Source organism: Callorhinus ursinus, unplaced genomic scaffold (assembly GCF_003265705.2).
Source record: "Callorhinus ursinus isolate GAN/ISIS: 27379988/994484 unplaced genomic scaffold, GSC_fseal_2.0 scaffold1, whole genome shotgun sequence".
NCBI lineage: Eukaryota > Metazoa > Chordata > Mammalia > Carnivora > Otariidae > Callorhinus > Callorhinus ursinus.
In genome coordinates this window covers 50484005-50503378 of record NW_027397063.1, presented here as the reverse complement: position 1 = coordinate 50503378, position 19374 = coordinate 50484005, and the positions used below count along the sequence as shown (strand labels likewise).

General features: G+C 43.3%; 1 protein-coding gene across 12 annotated transcripts in view; it reads right to left on the bottom strand.

Moving 5' to 3' along the window:
• SIDT1 (SID1 transmembrane family member 1) overlaps positions 1-19374 on the bottom strand; it is a 90427-nt gene that overhangs the window by 14305 nt on the left and 56748 nt on the right. For 7 of the 12 annotated variants that reach the window (XM_073893495.1, XM_073893508.1, XM_073893497.1 and 4 more), the window contains 9 exons: positions 10743-10814; positions 9321-9466; positions 8369-8442; positions 7279-7345; positions 5483-5613; positions 4348-4471; positions 4021-4138; positions 1610-1767; positions 871-979 (listed from right to left, as the gene is read on the bottom strand). In XM_073893495.1, coding sequence (XP_073749596.1) covers positions 871-979; positions 1610-1767; positions 4021-4138; positions 4348-4471; positions 5483-5613; positions 7279-7345; positions 8369-8442; positions 9321-9466; positions 10743-10814 — 999 coding nt within the window. The other 5 variants (XM_025874450.2, XM_025874464.2, XM_073893500.1 and 2 more) reach the window with 4 other exon arrangements.

The window sequence follows — 19374 nt, the reverse complement described above, 5'->3', positions numbered from 1 at the left end:
CTTCCTTCCTTCCTTCCTTCCTTCCTTCCTTCCTTCCTTCCTTCCTTCCTTCCTTCCATGTATTTAATAGTTTTTTTTTTAAGTCTGCTTTACAACTTTAAAATTTTTACACATGATGTGTGGGCTTGTATTTACAATCTTGCTTTGGGCTCTGCAAATATTAGGGATGGGACTATGTTTATATATAATTATTTTTCTTGAAATATACAAAAGAATATTTAAGTCTGACTTCCTGGCCCTTTAAAAGGACTGGGGAAATGTAAATGCTCTACAATGACTTAAATCTCTTCCCGCATATAACAACTGATCAGCAGTTGTCAGATGTTATGTCAGCAGTTATGTCAGGTCAGAAGCTGACTTCCATGGGGCAGTCAGTGCTCTGACGTGATATGTGTACATTGTTGGGGAGAGTTCAGCAGGTGTCCTGTCTGTTAAGAATGGTAAGTCTCAAAACATTCATCCCAGTCCCAGAGTTTGGAAACCACATATAATTCATTCTTGATAACCATTTAGCCTGCTCAGAGAAATTCTCCTTTTAGAAGGTACACACTGAATACGATTTCTGTAGGTGGAATGAGTGGCGCGACGACCACACCATTCTTCAAACACGCTTTCAGAGTTCTGTGGGTTATAAAGCTCCAGGACTTGGAGCTGGAGGTCGGCCTCAGTCTGAGGCATGGCAAGCTTACTTCTCAGTTGAAAAGAGAACTAGTGGCAACAGCTCACTGGGATCCTATACAGGAGAAGTTATTAAAGCCAGAATTCAGAGCCCGTGTTCATGATGACCAGCTTACCGTTTAGGGTAAGCAAAGACAATGCTTTCTCGGTACATTCATCAGTGTGTTTAGTGTAGAGTGACAGGTGACTCACCGATCTTGAAACGACCCATGTAGTAGATCTGGGTGCTGAGGGCCAGGGTTGCCAGGATATGGATCGCAGAGAAGATGACCCAGAACCACATGTTATGTTCTCCAGACACCTAAGAGTAAAGTTGGAAGTTACCTTCATCTGGGGTGCGCCCCACAGAACTCACGAAAATCATTCTGTCTCTCATGTATGCATCTGGAGTCAAAACCCCAGCTGTGCATACATTGTGGTGTCCCCCCACTTCTGTGAGCTCACCAGAATCTTACTGCATGAAAACGAATGGCCGCCCGGCCAAATGACAGCGGGAGAGGGAAGAAACGGGGAAGGCACCGAACAGCAACAGTGAAGGGGCAACAGGTCTAGAGCTGGGGGCGAATGCTCTTCAAACAACTGCACCCAACCGACACGTGTCCCTGCACATTCCGCGAGTGGCGTCTACTCAGTCTGTCTCTCCAATCAGCTTGTACATCTCTGTGCCGATCTCGCGTGAGTCAGGTCCCAGCTTGACAGAGACACTCTGCAGCGCTCGCTCTACAGGTGCCTCTTCCATTATTAGAGATAACTAGCTCATTAAGTCAATAAAATGCCACAAAATGACCCACAATGGCTGCCTATCAGGAACCGAGGACTGTGATTCATTCAGACCTGTTCCCCTGAGGTCCAGCAGACACAACGGAAAAGCTCCCAAGGGGGCGCGCTTGGAAAGCGGGGCTGAAGACCATGGGGGGGGAGGGACACGAACCACTCCGAGGACAGTGAGCATGATGACCACCGCGAAGGAGGCGTAGGCAGTGTAGGCACTGGCATTGATGTCCGGGTGGCGGCTCTGGTAGAGCTTCAGCATGCAGAGGCCGGCAATCATGTACATGAAGGAGGTGTCTGAGGGCACACGGAAGGAGCCTAAACAGTCAAGATCCAGTAGGTGACAGAGTTTCTCTTGAGCTTGGGAACCCCCTGCCTTCAGGCCCTGGAATATTTGCTGCCCTCAGACTATGTGGAGACCTCCAACATGACAGCCTCCGTGGGCACGTTCTCTAGCCAGACCTTACCCACTCCACTTCTAAACCCTTCCGACGCTGCTTCTAGTTTACCAAAGCCAGGTATCTGATCACATGATAAATAATTGACTGTCCCCACTTGCAGGGAAATTTGTGTTTAAGTGTGTTCAGCAGCTATAACAGGAGTCTATACTGATAATGATTAGGGTGCTGGGGCAATACAAAGAATCCTAGGTGGGTGTCGAAGGTCCTTATCAGCGTCCCAAAATAGAACCACATTGATTGCTGCTCATACATAGCTTTACAGCCGAGGGATGGAAGACCGCTAGAAATTAAATGGGGCATAGCTGCATGAGAGCTGCATGGAAATGCAAATTAAAACAACAAGGCAAAGTCCCATATTACTCAAGAATGTAGCAAAACATTTAAATGTCGGACAATGACACGTTCGTGATGATGTAGGGAAATGGGAACTCTCAGGCAGCTGGTGGGAGTAGAAATTAATACTCTCTGGAAACTGGGAAGTTTTTGGCAAAATGGAAGATGCATAACCCAGGTGATTCCAAAATTCTAGGTCTAGGTGTCCCAGGGAACCTCTCCCATGTGTTCACTGTGGCACTGTGCAATAGCAACACGTCGGCGACATCTGCATGGTGTTCCACAGAGTAACTGATAAATGTAGAGTACATATTTTTATTACAGAAGATGACAGTCCTTAAAAATGAATGAACTGGATGTCCTTGATTCAATATTGATAAATCTTGAAAACCTATTGTTGGATGAAAAAAGTTACAGAACATAGTGTGATAAGTAAATATTAAATTTACTACAGATGTAGTAAAATTATAAAAACAAACTGGACTGATAAATATAAAATTAGTCATAGCTGTTGCCTCTGGGGAAGGAGGGAGGGGAATAAGTTTGGAAAGTTCAAAGAACCTCAACTTTATCACAGCGTTTTATTTCCTAAAAGGTCGATTTAAGGCAAATATTTTAAAATGTTGGCATTTGTTCTGAGTGGTGACTGATACTGTTCTCTGTAGTTTTTTTCTACTAAAAATGTTTCTAATTAAAAAAAATTAAATGTGACAGAGAATTTCTGTAGTGTTCTGGGTTCACAGACAGAGGCTGGAACACAAACATGAAAACGGCTGTTTTTAAAATTCATATCCTTGAGTGTGGGGGTCACGGTTCATTGCCTACTACTAGCAAAAGCTCTTCCCTTCCTCCTTCCTGACAGCATATCAGTACTAACTCAAATATCTTAGCCCCATTTTCAATTCAGAAATGCATGCCTTTCCAGCCTGTTTGTTTTAGCAAAGCTACTCCAACCCCTGGTTCCATGGATGGGTCTCACTGGTCTAATGATAATGCCCCTCCTTTGCCACCGTGATTGGTGTACCAACCCAGGCTCGAGCTAACCAGCACCGAGGGAAAAATTCTGGAATGGGCTCATGACTATTTAAACTACTGAGGTGTGGAAGAACATTCTCTGAGGGTTTTTGGCAAAGAGGTTTCCTCGCTCTTAAACGAAGTCTCCTGGAAACCAGCTTGCTGCATCCACCAAACATCATGAAGTAGAGACAGGAAGCCAGCACCTGCTGTAGCTATTCTTTCCATCATGAGTTTCCTAAAAGCCTGAGGATAAAATCAGCCTACGGGCCGAGCCCAACCTAAGGGATCGAAGAGAACCGGAGCCAGAGCAGCCTGAGGAATCAATTGCAAGCCTTTCCCACCTTTGGATTTTCAGAAGGTGAGCTGATATTTGTCCTTATTGTTTAATCCAGTTGAACTGGGCTTTCTATTATTTTCAGCCCAAAGCAGTCTAATTGCTAAGTTAGGTCAAATTATACTAAGGGAACTTTCCAGATGTCTGTTGGTGGATTCTATCTGCCCTGCTGCCTAATGATTAGCCCATTGCCCACCTGCAGATCTAACCATAGGATCATCATTCAATGTTGAGCCTTTTCTAGTCTGAAAGGTGGTCAGAGAGAAAAGATGGTACAACATGTGGAAACCATACCCGGTGAGGAGATGCCCTCAAATCACTTTAGCTCACAGAAAATATCATTTAATTCTTGCATGCATTTGGGGAGGGTCCCGGGACAAGACTCCTATAACTCAAATCTGTGTGGTTGATGGAAATTCGAATTACCGAATTGGAAGTTGTAGTAATTAGGGCAGACATGGTAACAAGCACTGAACACTCCTTGCATGATCAATGCGATGCCCATTGCATAGAAAACACCAAAGTGTTTAGGAATCCCATATTCCTGAAAGAGGAGAAAGCGTGGTCAGTGGAAAGACACCAACTGGTGATATAGCCATAGAATCTGCAAACCCAAGCTTCTGGCCTCCTGTTGTTCTTTTCACATAACCCACCACCACACGATCCAGCCAGATGTCCCTCCCCTTTGCAGATACTGTGTGGAACCATTACCCTTCCTAGCTCCCACGTCTGATTTACCCACCCTCTCCTCACCATGGCAAAGCTGTCCTTGGCTTCCAGGGCTCTGTGATGGAGAATGTCCCGGTGCAAGACTATCAGCAGGAAGAGGAAGCCCAGGAGCATGTAGCCCAGGTTACTGAAAATGTTGTTGAAGGCACTAAGAGATGAGAGGGAAACCATGAGAGAGTCCAGGCGATCCCAGAGATTTGGAGAATGAATGAATGCATGCATGAATGAATGCATGAATGAGTGAGTACTCTCAGCATTCCATGTTTTCCGCCCAGCCTTATCATCAGATTTCACGACTGGCAAATCATGAGAGAGCATCTTTAACCTCACTCCTTTATTTTAGGATGCCTAGCCTGTGATGTGTCCTTTTCCGCTCTGGGATACCTGATTGGCTTCCCTAACCCTCACCCAAGCCTCTCTTATCCTGATGGCACTGACATGGCATGAATCCTGGCAAACAGCTGCTCCAAGGATGGGCAGCTTGGCCAAGAGTTTCAGCTACACTGTGAGAGGGAACTCTCATAGCTGGACCCATGCTATGTGTGTTGGAAGTTGTAGTAATTAGAGCAGACATTCAGCTCTGTAACTGTGAAGGGTCAGCTGGTCATAGCCAGCTGCTTTATTTCAGGAAACTGAGGCTACTTTAGTTCTAGGACAAGAAGCCTGGCTCCCAACTGCCGGGCGAATGCTCTTTCCACTTCACCATGTTCTGGTGGGCAGAGCATGGCCTTGGAGGCAGCAGGCCCGGGTTCGAGTCCTGACAGCACTAACAGTCGAGGGACCTCCCACAACAAGTCCTTACCTTTCTAAGCCTTAGCATCTTCATCTGAAAATGGGAGTAATGATAATCCTATCTACTTTATGAGGTTGTTCAATGGACTAACGTATGAGCCACTCGTATGACGCTCACGGATGAGTGTCATCACAGATGGGACCTGCTCTTTTCAAAAACATCCCTGCCCTCTTCTCAGCTGGTTATTCTTAGGAATACAGGAATGAGAGGAACACATCTGGTCTCAAAACTTCTAGATTTCATCCCTCTTTACCCTTGACTGGGGTAGTTTTCCATGGTTGTTTTTAGTATTTTTAAAAACTGACATCGCATCACTCAGAAAGGAACCTGTAAATGCCTCACAGGCAACCAGAGGACAGGGCTCACCTCAGGATGCCCAGGGGTTGAGCACAGAGGAAGTTGTAGTAGCAGATGTCCTGACTGCCCGTGACATTTGCCACCTGCAAAATCAAGAGTGAGAAGAGGAGCTTCATGTTTCCCCATCTGCTGAGCCCAGCCTGAAATCACAAAAGGCAGGCACTGCTCACAGTGATTTGCCACATAACCAGTGTTTCTTCTCAGCAGAGGACAGGTCATCGTCTGCCCCCTTCACATAGCACAAGCTTATTAGGACTGTCATGATATGTTCAGTTTTCTAGATGCATGTGGAAGGGTATGGAGCTGTCCCATTCTGTGTGTGGAAGTGCTAACGACAGGGCAAGGCAACATGAGGAGGTATGTGTTCGGTTTTCCATATTTATCACCATCTCTATCATTAAGGACCTTCCCAGACCATAGCACAGCTTTATCTTCTGACAGGGCCCTGAGGTACTCAGAGAATATTGAGATTACAAGCAGTGGTGCCCAAACCTCATAAAAGTCCTTCTCCTCATCCCATAGTAAGTATGGAATTAGCTGAAATATTATTAGACCATTGCTTTTCAAACTTGGCTATAGAATCACTGGGGTTTAATCAATACTGATGCCTGGTTCTACTCTCAGAGACTTGGACCTAATTTGGTATAGGGTACAGCTGGATACCAGGATTTAAAAGCTCCCCAGGTGATTTTGATGCACAGCAGTTTGAGAGGCACTGCCTTAGACAAACCGTCAGCCTCGTCCTTTTTATTTATTTTTTATTTTAAAGATTTTTTATTATTTTTTAAAAATATTTTATTTATTTATTTGTTAGAGAGAGAGAGCGTGAGCGAGAGAGAGTGAGCAAGCCTACAAGCAGGGGAAGCTTCAGGCAGAGGGAGAAGCAGGCTCCCTGCTGAGCAAGGAGCCTGATGCAGGACTCGATCCCAGGACCCTGGGATCATGACCTGAGCCAAAGGCAGACGCTTAACTGACTGAGCCACCCAGGCATCCCTATTTATTTATTTGACAGAGAGAGACACAGCGAGAGAGGGAACACAAGCAGGGGGAGTGGGAGAGGGAGAAGCAGGCTTCCCGCCGAGCAGGGAGCCCGATGCAGGGCTCAATCCCAGGACCCTGGGATCATGACCTGAGCCGAAGGCAGACGCTTAACAACTGAGCCATCCAGGCGCCCCCAGCCTCATCCTTTTTAAGTAGGCTTTCTGTATGTAATAAATGCTAGAGACAGTCATTAAGTGATCTGGACCCCAAGGTTCTATGAAGGAGTAACGAGGATTCTCAAGCTGTTTTAATTATTTTTTTTTTACTTTATTTTAGTTCTTATTTTATATTTTTTAAAAATTTGAGTATCTTATTGGTTTTGGAAAGCTGCTTTTAGTTTTATAAAAAATATTTACCCTCAACAAGAGGGCACAGGCTAAATTACACACCAGGTTTCTTTGTTTTGGTCTGGAACTTTATTTACTCTATTCATTACCCCTTGATAATCAAAAGTTCAGCCTGGTAAATGGCAGATATAGTTGATAGATATTATGACTGAATGAGCATAAGGCAATACCTTCGAATTGGATGACAAAATAATACAAGAGGTCCCAAGCCCTTCTGTGATAAAACAATTGGGAACTGGATATAAAGGTCCATCAAAGATGAAGCAATGGACAAGTCCAATTGGAACTGAAGGGGGAAATTCATACTTGGACTGAGCTCAAGTGATATATACTTTTCTCTGTAAGTCATAGCAAAGATCTCTCCCTGCAGCATGAAAACTGGGCTTCTGGGCTTCTGGGCTTCTGGGTAATACTTACTTTCTGGTAGGTGATGACCAGTTGGATCACAGGCAGTGCATAAAACACAGAGATGGTGACGATGTTCCTAAGCAGGCAGAAAGAACAGGAAATAGTTTTCCAAATTACCAATGGAATCTTTGCTCAATTTTTAAAAAAAGAATCCTTCCATCCCATAACTCCCTAGTTAACTTGTAAAAGTAATTAGAAACTGATTAATAGAGTTCCTGTCTCTCCAGAGTTCCACAACTGCAATCATTGGTAAAACTATAAATAACACTTTCTTCTGCTTTACCCAAATTATGGATGAGGATGTTGTCTGATTAAAAGTGATCAGAGTGTAAGTAATGGGAGATGGATCGCATGAAGGGATGTGGCTCTCTTAGATACCTCTTAGTTCCAAAATGATGGTCCCACTATGAAATTCCATGGGGCCCCCACTGTCCCTTGCTTCCCTTGACTATCTGTACCCAAGTAAAAGGGCATCCTTCCAGAGAAAAGAATGGAAGAGCTGTCACAGCATCAGCTTGGGGTTTCTGGGGGGGGTACGGGGTGCTGGGTGTGGGGTGGGGGGGTGTCTCCTGCCAGGCGGCTCAGTCTCTCGGGTTGGAGAGAGGCTGCGCCTGGAGGTGCTTGACCACCACAGGGCAAATTATCACTGGCTGGGGTATCATCTCGTCTCAGGGTGGTTTCCAGCTACTCTGAGATGCTGTAGACCTCTAGTCCCCAAAATCACTGGCTCTTCTAAGATCCAGGTCGGGTGAGAAGACAGAATACATATTAAGAACATAAAGGCTCCAGTTTAGTGTGTCTCATGGGAGGTAGTGACAGGTTATTGTTATGTTGTCTTTCTGGAAATGGATTTGGTGTGCTCCCTAAACATGTGGGAGTCTACCATCATTCTCGTTTTTACTTTGTATGTATTTAGTTTAGGGCTGGTTGCCTTTTACAGTTTATTTTTGTTTTTCTTATGGAATGTGGCATGAATTCTCGGAACATCTATACTGCTGCCTCATTAAACAGAAACTGGTGCCATAAGTGATTGTGGCTTTTACTAAGAAAACTTTCATTTTATTCAAGGGAACTGTGGTCCTAGCAATCATCTACTCACCAAAAATAAATCTTATATTTTTTGCTGATAATTCTCTGGTCCTTCCGGGACAGATCTGACAGGAAAAGGAACACCTAGGATACCAAATAAAAAGAGAATGAAAAACTGTACTTGGCTTTTTTGGCAGAAGACACAAAGGAGAGCTTTACAAAATTTCAATCCAATACATCGCTAGGGATTAAAAATATTTAATAAAACCTTTCTCTCAATTTTTTTTTCACAATACCTCAATAAAAATCCCAGTATTTTCTCTGAAATGGTAAGAATTGGCTGATGTGGAAAAACTACTGGGAGTCTCAAATGCTTCATATATCTCAGGAACTGGTTTTCAGTTTTCAGAGATGTCCAGTGTGTGGTTCTCGAATGACAGGATTGAAACTGGGCAATCTACTTTCACCTCCCTTACTGGCTACAACACAATAAAATAAATATATGCCAGAAAGAAATGAGCTTTATTCCTGAAGAACGATATGTGCAGAACCAGGGAGTTTTCCCAGGTATACCCCTCAGTGAATCTTCCATCTGCTGGATCCCTTCCTCCTTTATGGTCCTCAGTCAGCCGCTTCAGACCCTGAGTGGTGGTGTCGTTGCTGTTGTTGTTGTTTAAAGTTTTACTTATATAAGTAATCTCTACAACCAACATGGGGCTTGAACTTACAACCCAGAGATCAAGAGTAGCACGTTCTTCTGACTGAGCCAGCCAGGCTCTTCCAGACCCCGAGGAGCTGGAATAAAATGCTCTGTTCTAAATGCTCTCGCTTTCTTCCTCCAGAAAGAAATGCTAATTAGCAGAGTATTGTTTACAGTCTGTACTTATGTTTTATCTCAAAAGCCCTCAGGGAAGTTTGGTTTTCCCTTGAAAGGAAAAAATAAAGGAAACTGAGGCTTGCTGAAGGTGTATTTGACTGTTGAACCTTCTGCCCTTGCCCAGAGTTTGGCCAAGCAGAGATACCTTGGTCCGGATGATGTTCTTATCACTCTCAATGTCTGGCAAGGTGTCGAAGTCACTCTCCTCCACGGAGCTGTCTGTGTCTGACTGGAACGTCTGCCCACCATTGGAGGAGGACATCTGCCTGCCAGGACTGGAACTTGACTCCTCTGAAACAGAGAAAACTCAGCTGCCTTCCAGAGCTAGGAAGGACCCATGCAGCCCATTCCTCTCTGCAAAAAAGCACAGTGCTGACTCATTCTTGCAAATGTTGTGCTGGTAAAAATGAACTCCTTACCCATAACACATGTGCTTTCTCTCAATTCCTCCTCAGTGGACTTCTAATTGTCTATTTCTAGGGCCAAATACATATTAAGAACATAAAGGCATCTGCTCTGATAAAGTATCTGGATGCAAAAAATACGATTATGCTTATATGTCATGTTTCATATTTTAAAATATGAACATAAATATATAAACATATACATGCACAGTTTTGTATAGCATCTACCACATATCCGTGTAAGCACACACATGTCCAGCAGCTATACATTGCTCGTGGAGAAAGTATCTGTACACTGAAATCCCCCACATGCCGTATCTATGATTATATAATGAGAACAATACTCTTGGGAAGAAGAGTCCTTGTGTTCTCGTGAATGTTTCCCAGAGCAGATGGGAATTTGTGCAGCTTGATGAGCACATGAGCTGAGCCTACCTTTCGCTTTATTTCTTCTGTTCAGAGAGTTAAAAAAAAACCCAAAAAACCCACCACAACAAAACCCTGTTCTTACAGAGCCAGAAATAAGTAGCCTGCACGAAACCCACATGCTTCTCAAAGTTACAGCACACCAGAGCAGGAATAAGGATTCCCAGCCCCTCTGTCCTGACATTTTTAAGCGAACCTTTCATAGACCCACAGGAATTCTGTCTCTTTCAGGCCACGCAATGAACCCTGGGGGGTTGCCATGTGAATGACTAGGTTCAATTATGAAGTTAGCCAGAATGAACGATTGTCAGGCTATAGCCATGTTCACCTGCAGCAGAGCCCTAGTCTTCTGATAGCCCTTACTCCACTGAAACCTGAGAATGGAACAGCTCGTCAATTGATGTCGGGCTCCCTGACATCGACTCTGACACACTGTTCATGCCCCAAACTCAGGCTGGGTATGAAAACATCCCCACGGGGACCTTGGGAGTCAATGGCAACCACGATAGGGAATTCGGCTCACGTGTGGCTGGCACAGAAGAACAGAACTGGAGAGAGTTAGAGCTGGAAAGAGCCTTCCAGATCACCGAACTGATTCATCTTATAAAGAAAAGACAGTCTTACATGATGACTGCCTTGCCCACTCTCACGGTCAGTAGTGGCTGGAGGGCCCTTTGTATCCTATTCTCTGGAGAATTAGGAAGTACTTCATTGAATGGACTCATTGTAGGAAATACCTATTGCCCCATAATTGCTTCCTTCAGGGGTGCCGGCAGCAATGGGATGTGACACCGCCGTATTTCCAGAGCCTGTTGGAAAGAAACACAGAGGCCAACACTTTACGTCCAGTTGCCGAAACAAAACAACACAACTCTAAGTAGTTTGAATCATAAGGCCACAACATTTTAAACTTGATTTTCTTTTTACCCTAATATAAGACCCACTAAACTTGACCTGCGGGCCAAATCTAGCCTGCCACCTGTTTTTGTATGGCCCTTGAAGTAAGAATGGTTTTAAAATTTTTAAATGGTTGTGCTCACTTTGGCAGCACATATACTAAACTAAAATTTTTAAATGGTTGGGGAAAGAAATCAGAAGATTTCATGACAGGTAAAAATTACATGAAATTCAAATTTCAGCGTTCATATATAAAGTTCTATCAAAACACAGCCACAGTCTTTGGGTTCATCTATGGCTGCCTTTGGCTATGGCAGAAGAGTTGAGAAGTTGCGACAGAGACGTCTAACATATTTGCTCTTTGGCACCTTACAGAGAATATCTTCTGGTCCCTGCCTGAAGGGATTACAGAATCGCAAGAACAAAGGGGCAGAGGTCCTAAAATCACTTGGAGGAAGGCCGTCACTGAATGGAAACATAGAAATAAACTTCTCTGATGAAAGCACTGTAATTTGGAGGTGTTTAAAATAGCATTTAGCAGTACCCTGACTATGGGCAGGATGAGCCCAGATAGGGAGGACATTACTGCACTCCTCGGAGCGATGAATGATGACAACTGAGCTAAGGATATGGAAGAATATGTGATATTTTGAGAGAGATTTCTGGATCTGTTGCCAAATGCCTGTTGGCAGGGAGAGAAAAACTGAATAAGATAATGTTCCTCAAACGTTTTCATTGAGAGGTACTCCTTGTAGCAGCACAGGGAGCGAACTCATTCCTGAGTCTGGTGGTGTCATCTGGAGCCAGGCCAGCACAAGTGTCAGAGAAAAATATCTGCGCACCATCTCCTTGGTTATCAGGCAAGATGCTCTTCATTGAGTTTATCCACCTCTGAGGATTAGGCAGAGCTGAACAAGGAGAGGAGAAACCACAAACAAGCAGCTTATCTAGGCCATTTCTCTGACTGACTTAATGCTACAGTGTTTCCAGGAGCCACACTCCTCTGTGGAGATGCAGGAGAATATTTCTTCACTGCCTCCTGAGCTTTGTCAAGGATCTGGGATATTGTCAGGCTGGCGGGAATTTCAATATTGGATCTTTCTTCTGTGGTGAGGTTGCTTGTATCACATTACAGGCAAAAAAAAGTCTGTGAGTTAACTGGTCAGTCTCACATACTGTTGCAGGGAAATATATTTTCAGGGAAGACACATAACTGAGGATATTCTATAATATCCTCACTGTAAATATATTCCCATTTCTTCACAGAAAATACCCTTCGCTATAGCTTACATTCGTGCTCCAGTATGTAACATGTGTAATGGAACCAAAAGCCTCCAACAGTTCATCATTTGTCACAGCCAACTCTCTTCATCCCGCTCTTAAACTTCCTCCCACTGGTGAGTAGTAAAAACATTAAAAACAAGCCAATCTGTAGGTTTTATCATGGTTTTTACTCTTGGTGTGTCCATTCCTTTTCTTCATGAAGAAAAAGAATTAAATCCTGAGTTCAAAATATTTAGCCAGATGATGAAAGATGGCCTTAGAGACGCAATTTCCTTCCTCCTTTTGGTAGCGTAGCCAAGAGTGGGCTCAGCTGGACAGCAAGGCCTTTGGCTAACACGGTGTTCCTGGTGGGCAAGGCTGTTCCCAGGCCCTCAGAATGCAGACTCCCTGGCACTGTCCCCAGGCCTGGGGATTCCTTGATCTACTTCTTATCACTTCAAGAACACAGATGTTCCTTGGCCATTCTTGGGCTCACCCATAAATATGTAACATGGTATCAACACCCGCTAAGCTTTTCATCCAACTTCAAGGCAAAGGAGCAGGTTATTCTCAGACTCTTAAGTAGGAGACATTACATTTTTTTTGTGCACAATAGCAGTGTCATGTGGAGATGTTGTGTACAATTTGACTGGCTCTTTGATCTAGGACAGATTTGGCCATAGTTACAGCACAGAGCTTTGGTTGCTGCTTCTGCTACTGCAACTACTGACTATAAAGAGTCCCACGTACTCTTTGCACCACCGCTAGTACTGCCACCGTAACTCGTGCTCCCATTGTTGTTACTACGACGACAACTATTCCTACTAGTACTACTCCTACTACTACTGGCTAGTGTTTACTGAAAACTTACTGTATGTCAGACACCTTTTAAGTTCTTTACAAGAATTTACTCTTCTAATTTTTCAACAGCCCTATGAGGTGGGTACTACGATCACCATTTTAAAATAAGAAAAGGGAGGCACTTGAGAAATCAAGTGATTTGCCCAGAGTCCCTCAGATCATGGGTGGAGAGTGGTTCATTGTATTGGTTTCAGTTATAACTTATCTTCTTCTTCTTTTGGGGGGGGAGAGAGAGAGTGTGAGTGTGAGCAGGGGGAAGGTCAGAGGGAGAGGGGAAGGGAGAGTCTTAAGCAGGCTCCACGCCCAGCATGGAGCCCAACTTGGGGCTCGATCTCATGACCCTGAGATCATGACGTGAGCCGAAACCAAGATTCAGGTGCTTAACTGACTGAGCCACCCAGGTGCCAAAACGTATCTTCTTTTTTTAAAAGGATTTTATTTATTTATTTGAGAGAGAGAGAGCTTGAAAGTGGGGCGTGGGGGGCAGAGGGAGAGGGAGAAGCAGGCTCCCACTGAACCAGGACCCTGGGATCATGACCTGAGCTGAAGGCAGACGCTTAACTGACTGAGCCACCCAGGCACCCCCAAAACTTATCTTAACTGAAAAATAATACAGGGATTTTCCTTCAAAATATGAATGTCTGGCAGCAAGGGTGTTACTTCCATGGAGTGTCCAAGAATATCTTTCAAAAGAGACAAGGAGGTTGAGACTCCTTTGCATCTCCACTATAGTAAGCTGATACTTTAAAGAAGTATCTAAGCACAACATTTGTTTTTAGGTTGTCTACTGCTGTTTGTCGATGATCCTCTATTGGGTCATGCTAATATCTTCGTTCTGTCGAGTTCACTGCAGGGAGTCTCACAGAAACCATGGTGATGGGCTCATCCCAGGTGATGTAGCCTTTTACATTTCCCTCAGTGTCTTTCATATTTTTCTCTTTTCAAGCTTAAGCTCCCTCTTTTTAAAAATTTCGACTCAAGTATAACTAACATACAGTGTTATACTAGTTCCAGGTGTACAACATGATTCAACAATTCTGTTGAATTCTTGCTCATCCTAAGTGTACTCTCACTCCCCATCACCTATTTCACTCATCCGCCCACCCACCTCCCCTCGGGCAAGCACCAGTTTATTTTCTGTATTTAGAAGCCTTTTTTTCTTATTCATCTTTTTTTCTTTGTCTGTTTGCTTTGTTGCTTAAATTCCACATATGAGTGAAATCATATGGTATTTATCTTTCTCTGACTGACTTATTTCACTTAGCAGTATGCCCTCTAGGTCCATCCATGTTGTTGCAAATGGCAAGATTTCATTCTTTTTTATGGCTGAGTAGTATTTTTTTTAAAGAATTATTTATCTATTTGAGAGAGAGAGAGAGAGTGTAAAGGGGGAGGGACAGAGAGAGAGAGAGAGAATCCTGAGGCACAGGATGCGGGGCTCCATCTCACCACCCTGAGATCATGACCTGAGCCAAAACCGAGAGTCGGTTTGAGTCGGCCTGAGCCGCCCAGGCACCCCTAAGTAATATTCTATCACACACACACACCACATCTTTATTCATTCATCTACCTATAGACACTTGGGCTGCTTCCATAATTTGGTTATTATAAATAATGCTGCAAGAAACATAGGGATACATATATCTTTTTGAATTAGTGTTTTCATTTTTGGGGGATAAATACACAGTAGAAATTACTGGATTATATGGTAATTCTATTTTTCAATTTTTTGAGGAATCTCCATTCTGTTTTCCACAACAGCTGCACTAGTTTGCATTCCCACCCACAGTGCATGAGGTTTCCTTTTTCTCCATATCCTTGTTGGACACTTGTTATATCTTGCTTTTTTGATTTTAGCCATTCTGACAGGTGTGACAGGTATCTTATTGTGGTTTTGATTTGCATTTCCCTGATGATGATTGATGTTGAGCATCTTTTCAGCTGTCCATTGGCCATCTGGATCTCTTCTTTGGAGAAATGTCTGTTCATGTCTTCTACCTATTTTTAAATTGGATTATTTGTGTGTGTTTTTTTGGTGTTGAGTTATATAGGTTCTTTATATACTTCAGATATAATTCCTTATTCGATACATCATTTGCAAATATCTTCTTCCATTCAGTAAGTTGTCTTTCTGTTCTGTTGATGGTTTCATTTGGTGTGCAGAAACTTTATTTTGGTGTAGCCCCCATTAGTTTATTTCTGCTTTTATTTCCCTTGATCGAGGAGACATATCTAATGTTGCTAAGGCCGATGTCAAAGAGATTACAGCCTATGTTTTCTTCTAGAAGTTTTATGGTTTTGGGTCTCACATTTAGGTCTTTAATCTATTTTGAGTTTATTTTTGTGTATGGTGTAAGAAGACAGTGGTTCAGTTTCATTCTTTTGCATGAATATCCAGTTTTCCCAGCGCCATTTGTTGAAGGCTGTCTTTTTCCTTCCCATCGAATATTCTTGCCTCCTTTGCTGTAGATTAATTGACCATAAAAGTGTGGGCTTATTTTTGGGTCCTCTATCCTGTTCCATTGATCTACATGTCTATTTTTGCGCTAGTACCATACTGTTTTGATCACTACAGTTTTGTAGTATATCTTGAAATCTGCAATTGTGATTTTTTCATCAGTTTTGTTCATCTTTTTCAAGACTGCTTTGGCCATTTGGGGTCTCTTGTGGTTCCATACAAATTTTAGGATTATTTATTCTAGTTCTGTGAAAAATGCTGTATTTTGATAGGGATCAAATCTGTAGATTTAAGCTCCTTCTTTTTAACCATTAACTTATGTCCTTTTATAAAGGTGTAATTAAAAAAATATTAGATGTGTAAATAGTAAGTGAAGAATGACACTAAAATCATAAAACCCAGAATTTTTGGCATTTTGGTGTTACTGAGAAGCCCTCTGCTATGAGAAGTAGAAGAGTGCATAGGAAAATGCTTGAGTTTGGTTATGGTAGGAGGTTGAAATGGTTTGTGGGAAGCAATGTTTTTGTGGGTATAAACAAAGGAGAAAAAAACCCAAAAGCTAAAATCAAAGCAAGCGAGCAAACAGAAACAATCACTGTTTTGTTAGGTGAAACTTCATTAAAAAGCAAAAGCCACCTGTGTGGGTCTGTTCAGACTTGGATGTGTTACTGACTTCAATACTCAGCTCTGGCTCATCTGCAACACCAGTGGTTCTATGATGGACAAGAACATCAGGTTTTTCATGGGCAATACAAAACATAAAGATGTTTTAACTTTGTGGACTTCTATAGGCACATTTTAAATATGAGATTGGCCAACACGGGATAACAGTATTCTATTAATTTTTCTCACATCTAAGGCCTTCACTGACTGCAAAAAACCAAAGCATCATTTCCCAAACTTCAAATATACTTGATGCTCCTGGAAGGGGAGTTATATTTATATTTAACTCTATGGTATTTAGAAATAATTAAGCACAGAATATCAGTTTATAGGACAGACCAAGATGTTCTGGGTGGGAAGAAGTAAACATATAAAGTTGTGAATGAGCTCATCTTAATGAAGAAACTTGTTCTGGCATCGTTTTTCTGAGCATGAACCCTGTGCCATCCGTTTACTAACATTGAATAAGATATGCTCGCATGCTGGCTTTTTATGTTAAGTGCTCAGTGTGAGGAGGAAAACTTCATTTTGAGCATGTTTGGATCTTTCAGCGACTTCATATTTATAATCGTCCTGCCTTCTTCTGTCTCTGGGCTCAGGAGGTTGGAAGCTGAAGAGGGAGTCAGAAATGATGCGAAATCACTGCCCAGAAATTTCAGTTTCATGCCAATAGGCTACCTATTCCCAAAGTTTCAAAAGTTGAGGAGAGAGTTCCAGTCCAAGACGGCAATGTGGGAAGACACTGAACTCACCTCCTCCACGGACACACCAAATCAACACCTATTTATAGAGCAATTCCTCCTGAAGAACTGAGGGCTGACTGAGCAGCTTCTGCACAACTAAAGATAGAAGAGCAAGAAAAATAAAGACATGCTAACGAAGGGCCCTGTAGGAACTGCCGTGGGAGGGATAGTTCTGAGGGACCGTGAGCAGCTTTGTCTGCCTTGGGGCACAGACAAAAGCCATGGTTTAAAAGGGCAACTAGAATAGAAAAGATCCAGCCTTAGAACTCTCCATGGTGGGAGAGCTACTGGAACTCTCTCTGCTGGGGAAGAGCAGGCGAGGGCCTTGGTTCACTGTCCCCCTCCACCTGGATAGTGCACAGGGGAGCAGGTCCCCGGTCCTCCGGGCGTCAGAGCTGGCCTGCCTCCTCAGTGCATGTTAGTTTTAGAGCTTCTCTCTTCAGAAAGATAAATAAACTTTAAATATAAACAGGGACACCTGGGTGGCTCAGTTGGTTAAGCATCTGCCTTCAGCTCAGGTCATGGTCCCAGGGTCCTGGGATCGAGTCCTGCATTGGGCTCCCTGCTCTGCGGGGAGTCTGCTTCTCCCTCTCCCTCTGCCACTCCCCCTGCTTGTGCTTTCTCTCTCTGACAAGTAAATAAATAAAATCTTAAAAAAATTATATATATACTTATATATATGTATAAACAATATATGTGAAGCTTTTCTATTCTATTAAAATTTGCCACCAATGTTAAGCTTATCTATTAAAGAGAATGTTTGGTGAGGGAAAAAAAAAAAAAAGACAGGCATCCCAAGTCCCCAGTGACAAGCTGGGTAAAATCTCCTCTGTTTTGGCATTCCTTTTAACCTATCAATACTCCATGACCACACTCCCAGATCTCAGCATGGAGAGGAAGAAATCCAAGTCATGCTCACCTGGTCACTTTCTCATTACCCCCACCCCCCTGCTATCATCCTCCCACCATCCTACTGGACTGAGTGAAGTGGGCTTCTTCTCTTTTGCAAGAGTCTTCCCTGCCTCATCTTCTTGTTGTGGTAGCATTTGACCCCTCCCTTTCAGATGCCTAGGTCCACACTGATTTGAGCAGGACACCATGCCAAGTCTAATGGGATCCTCCTTCCCTTTCGGACACTGCTTCTAGCATTTTCTCTGGCTACCAGCCCCCAGGGCATTCCCCTGTAGCTCTGAGCTCCACTGATCTTCCTGTAGCCGCCAGAGTTACAGGGATCCCGGCCCTTGGGAGAGAAAGGCATTTCTGTATCCTTGCTCCTTGGCAAAGATTCCTCCCCTGAAATGTCTCACCTTAGCTTTCAGCTAAATAGTGTCCCTCACTTGCTTCTGTCTCTTGGTCCAGGCTGGTTTCTCAATGCTCCCTTTGATGTGCTTAAAAGAGTTGCTAACTGGTTCTTTCCTAGGGGAGAGTGTGTCTTCTCTGTTCTTGTCCTCAGCATCTAGGTCGTGTCTCACTTGTCATATACCATCTTTCTGATACAGCCTGGCTGTATCAGAACAGAGGCTCCTGATTCTCCCTATTTCAAAGCCCTTTGTGGTGAAAAAACTAAGCTGGGATTTCGTTCAGGTGTCCTCACCTGGCCGTCCGTGTGTTTAAGTCAGATATTCTCAGTTGGAGGGTAGAGGTGGCGGGGTGTGTGTGTGTGTGTGTGTGTGTGTGTGTGTGTGTCATTTTGGCCCCAAGAGGACATTTGGCAATGTCTGGAGACATTTTTCGTTGTCACGAGGATGGAGTGTACTGGTGGTTTCTAGTAGGTAGAGGTGAAGAATGCAGTTAAACATCCTACAGTGCACAGGATAGCCCCTAACAACAAAGAATTATCTGGCCTGTAATGTCAATAATGTGGAGTTTGAGAAACACAGGTCTTAGGGGAAGATGATCTCGTCCTAGTTCTGTAAGTAGGCTTGATTGATCTGTAGGTAAATCTACTCCTTTGCAGTGACTGATTAAACAATAAGTAAATGTCCCACTCTACACCAGTGAAACGTGAGAAGTTACTGGGTGCTTCGGAAAAAGTCCTTCCTTTTGGACATTGTCAGGTGAGGGTGTCAAGCTAATTCACCTCACCACCAGCACTGGAAGGAAAGCAGAGTCAAGGGAATGGCAGGGAAAAGGACTAGGGCCGTCAGACTCAGTTAACCCTAAAGCCTACCCTTCCGCTCAACTTGCAAGGAGAGGAGCCCCTTTACCGTTTAAGCATGTTTTGAGATCTATTTTGTTATTTGCAACCATGTGAATCCTAACTGATGCATCTTTACTCTTTCTTCCTCCCTCCCTACCTTCTTCCCTCCCTTCTCCCCCTCCCTCTTTCTTTCTTCCTCTCTTTCTCTTTTCTCATTCTTTCTTTCTTTCTTTTTTTCCTTTTCTTTTCTTTCTTTCTTTTTTCTCTTTCTTTTCTTTTCTTTTTCTTTTTTTCCTTTTCTTTCTCTTTCTTTCTTTCTTTCTTTCTTTCTTCTTTCTCTTTTT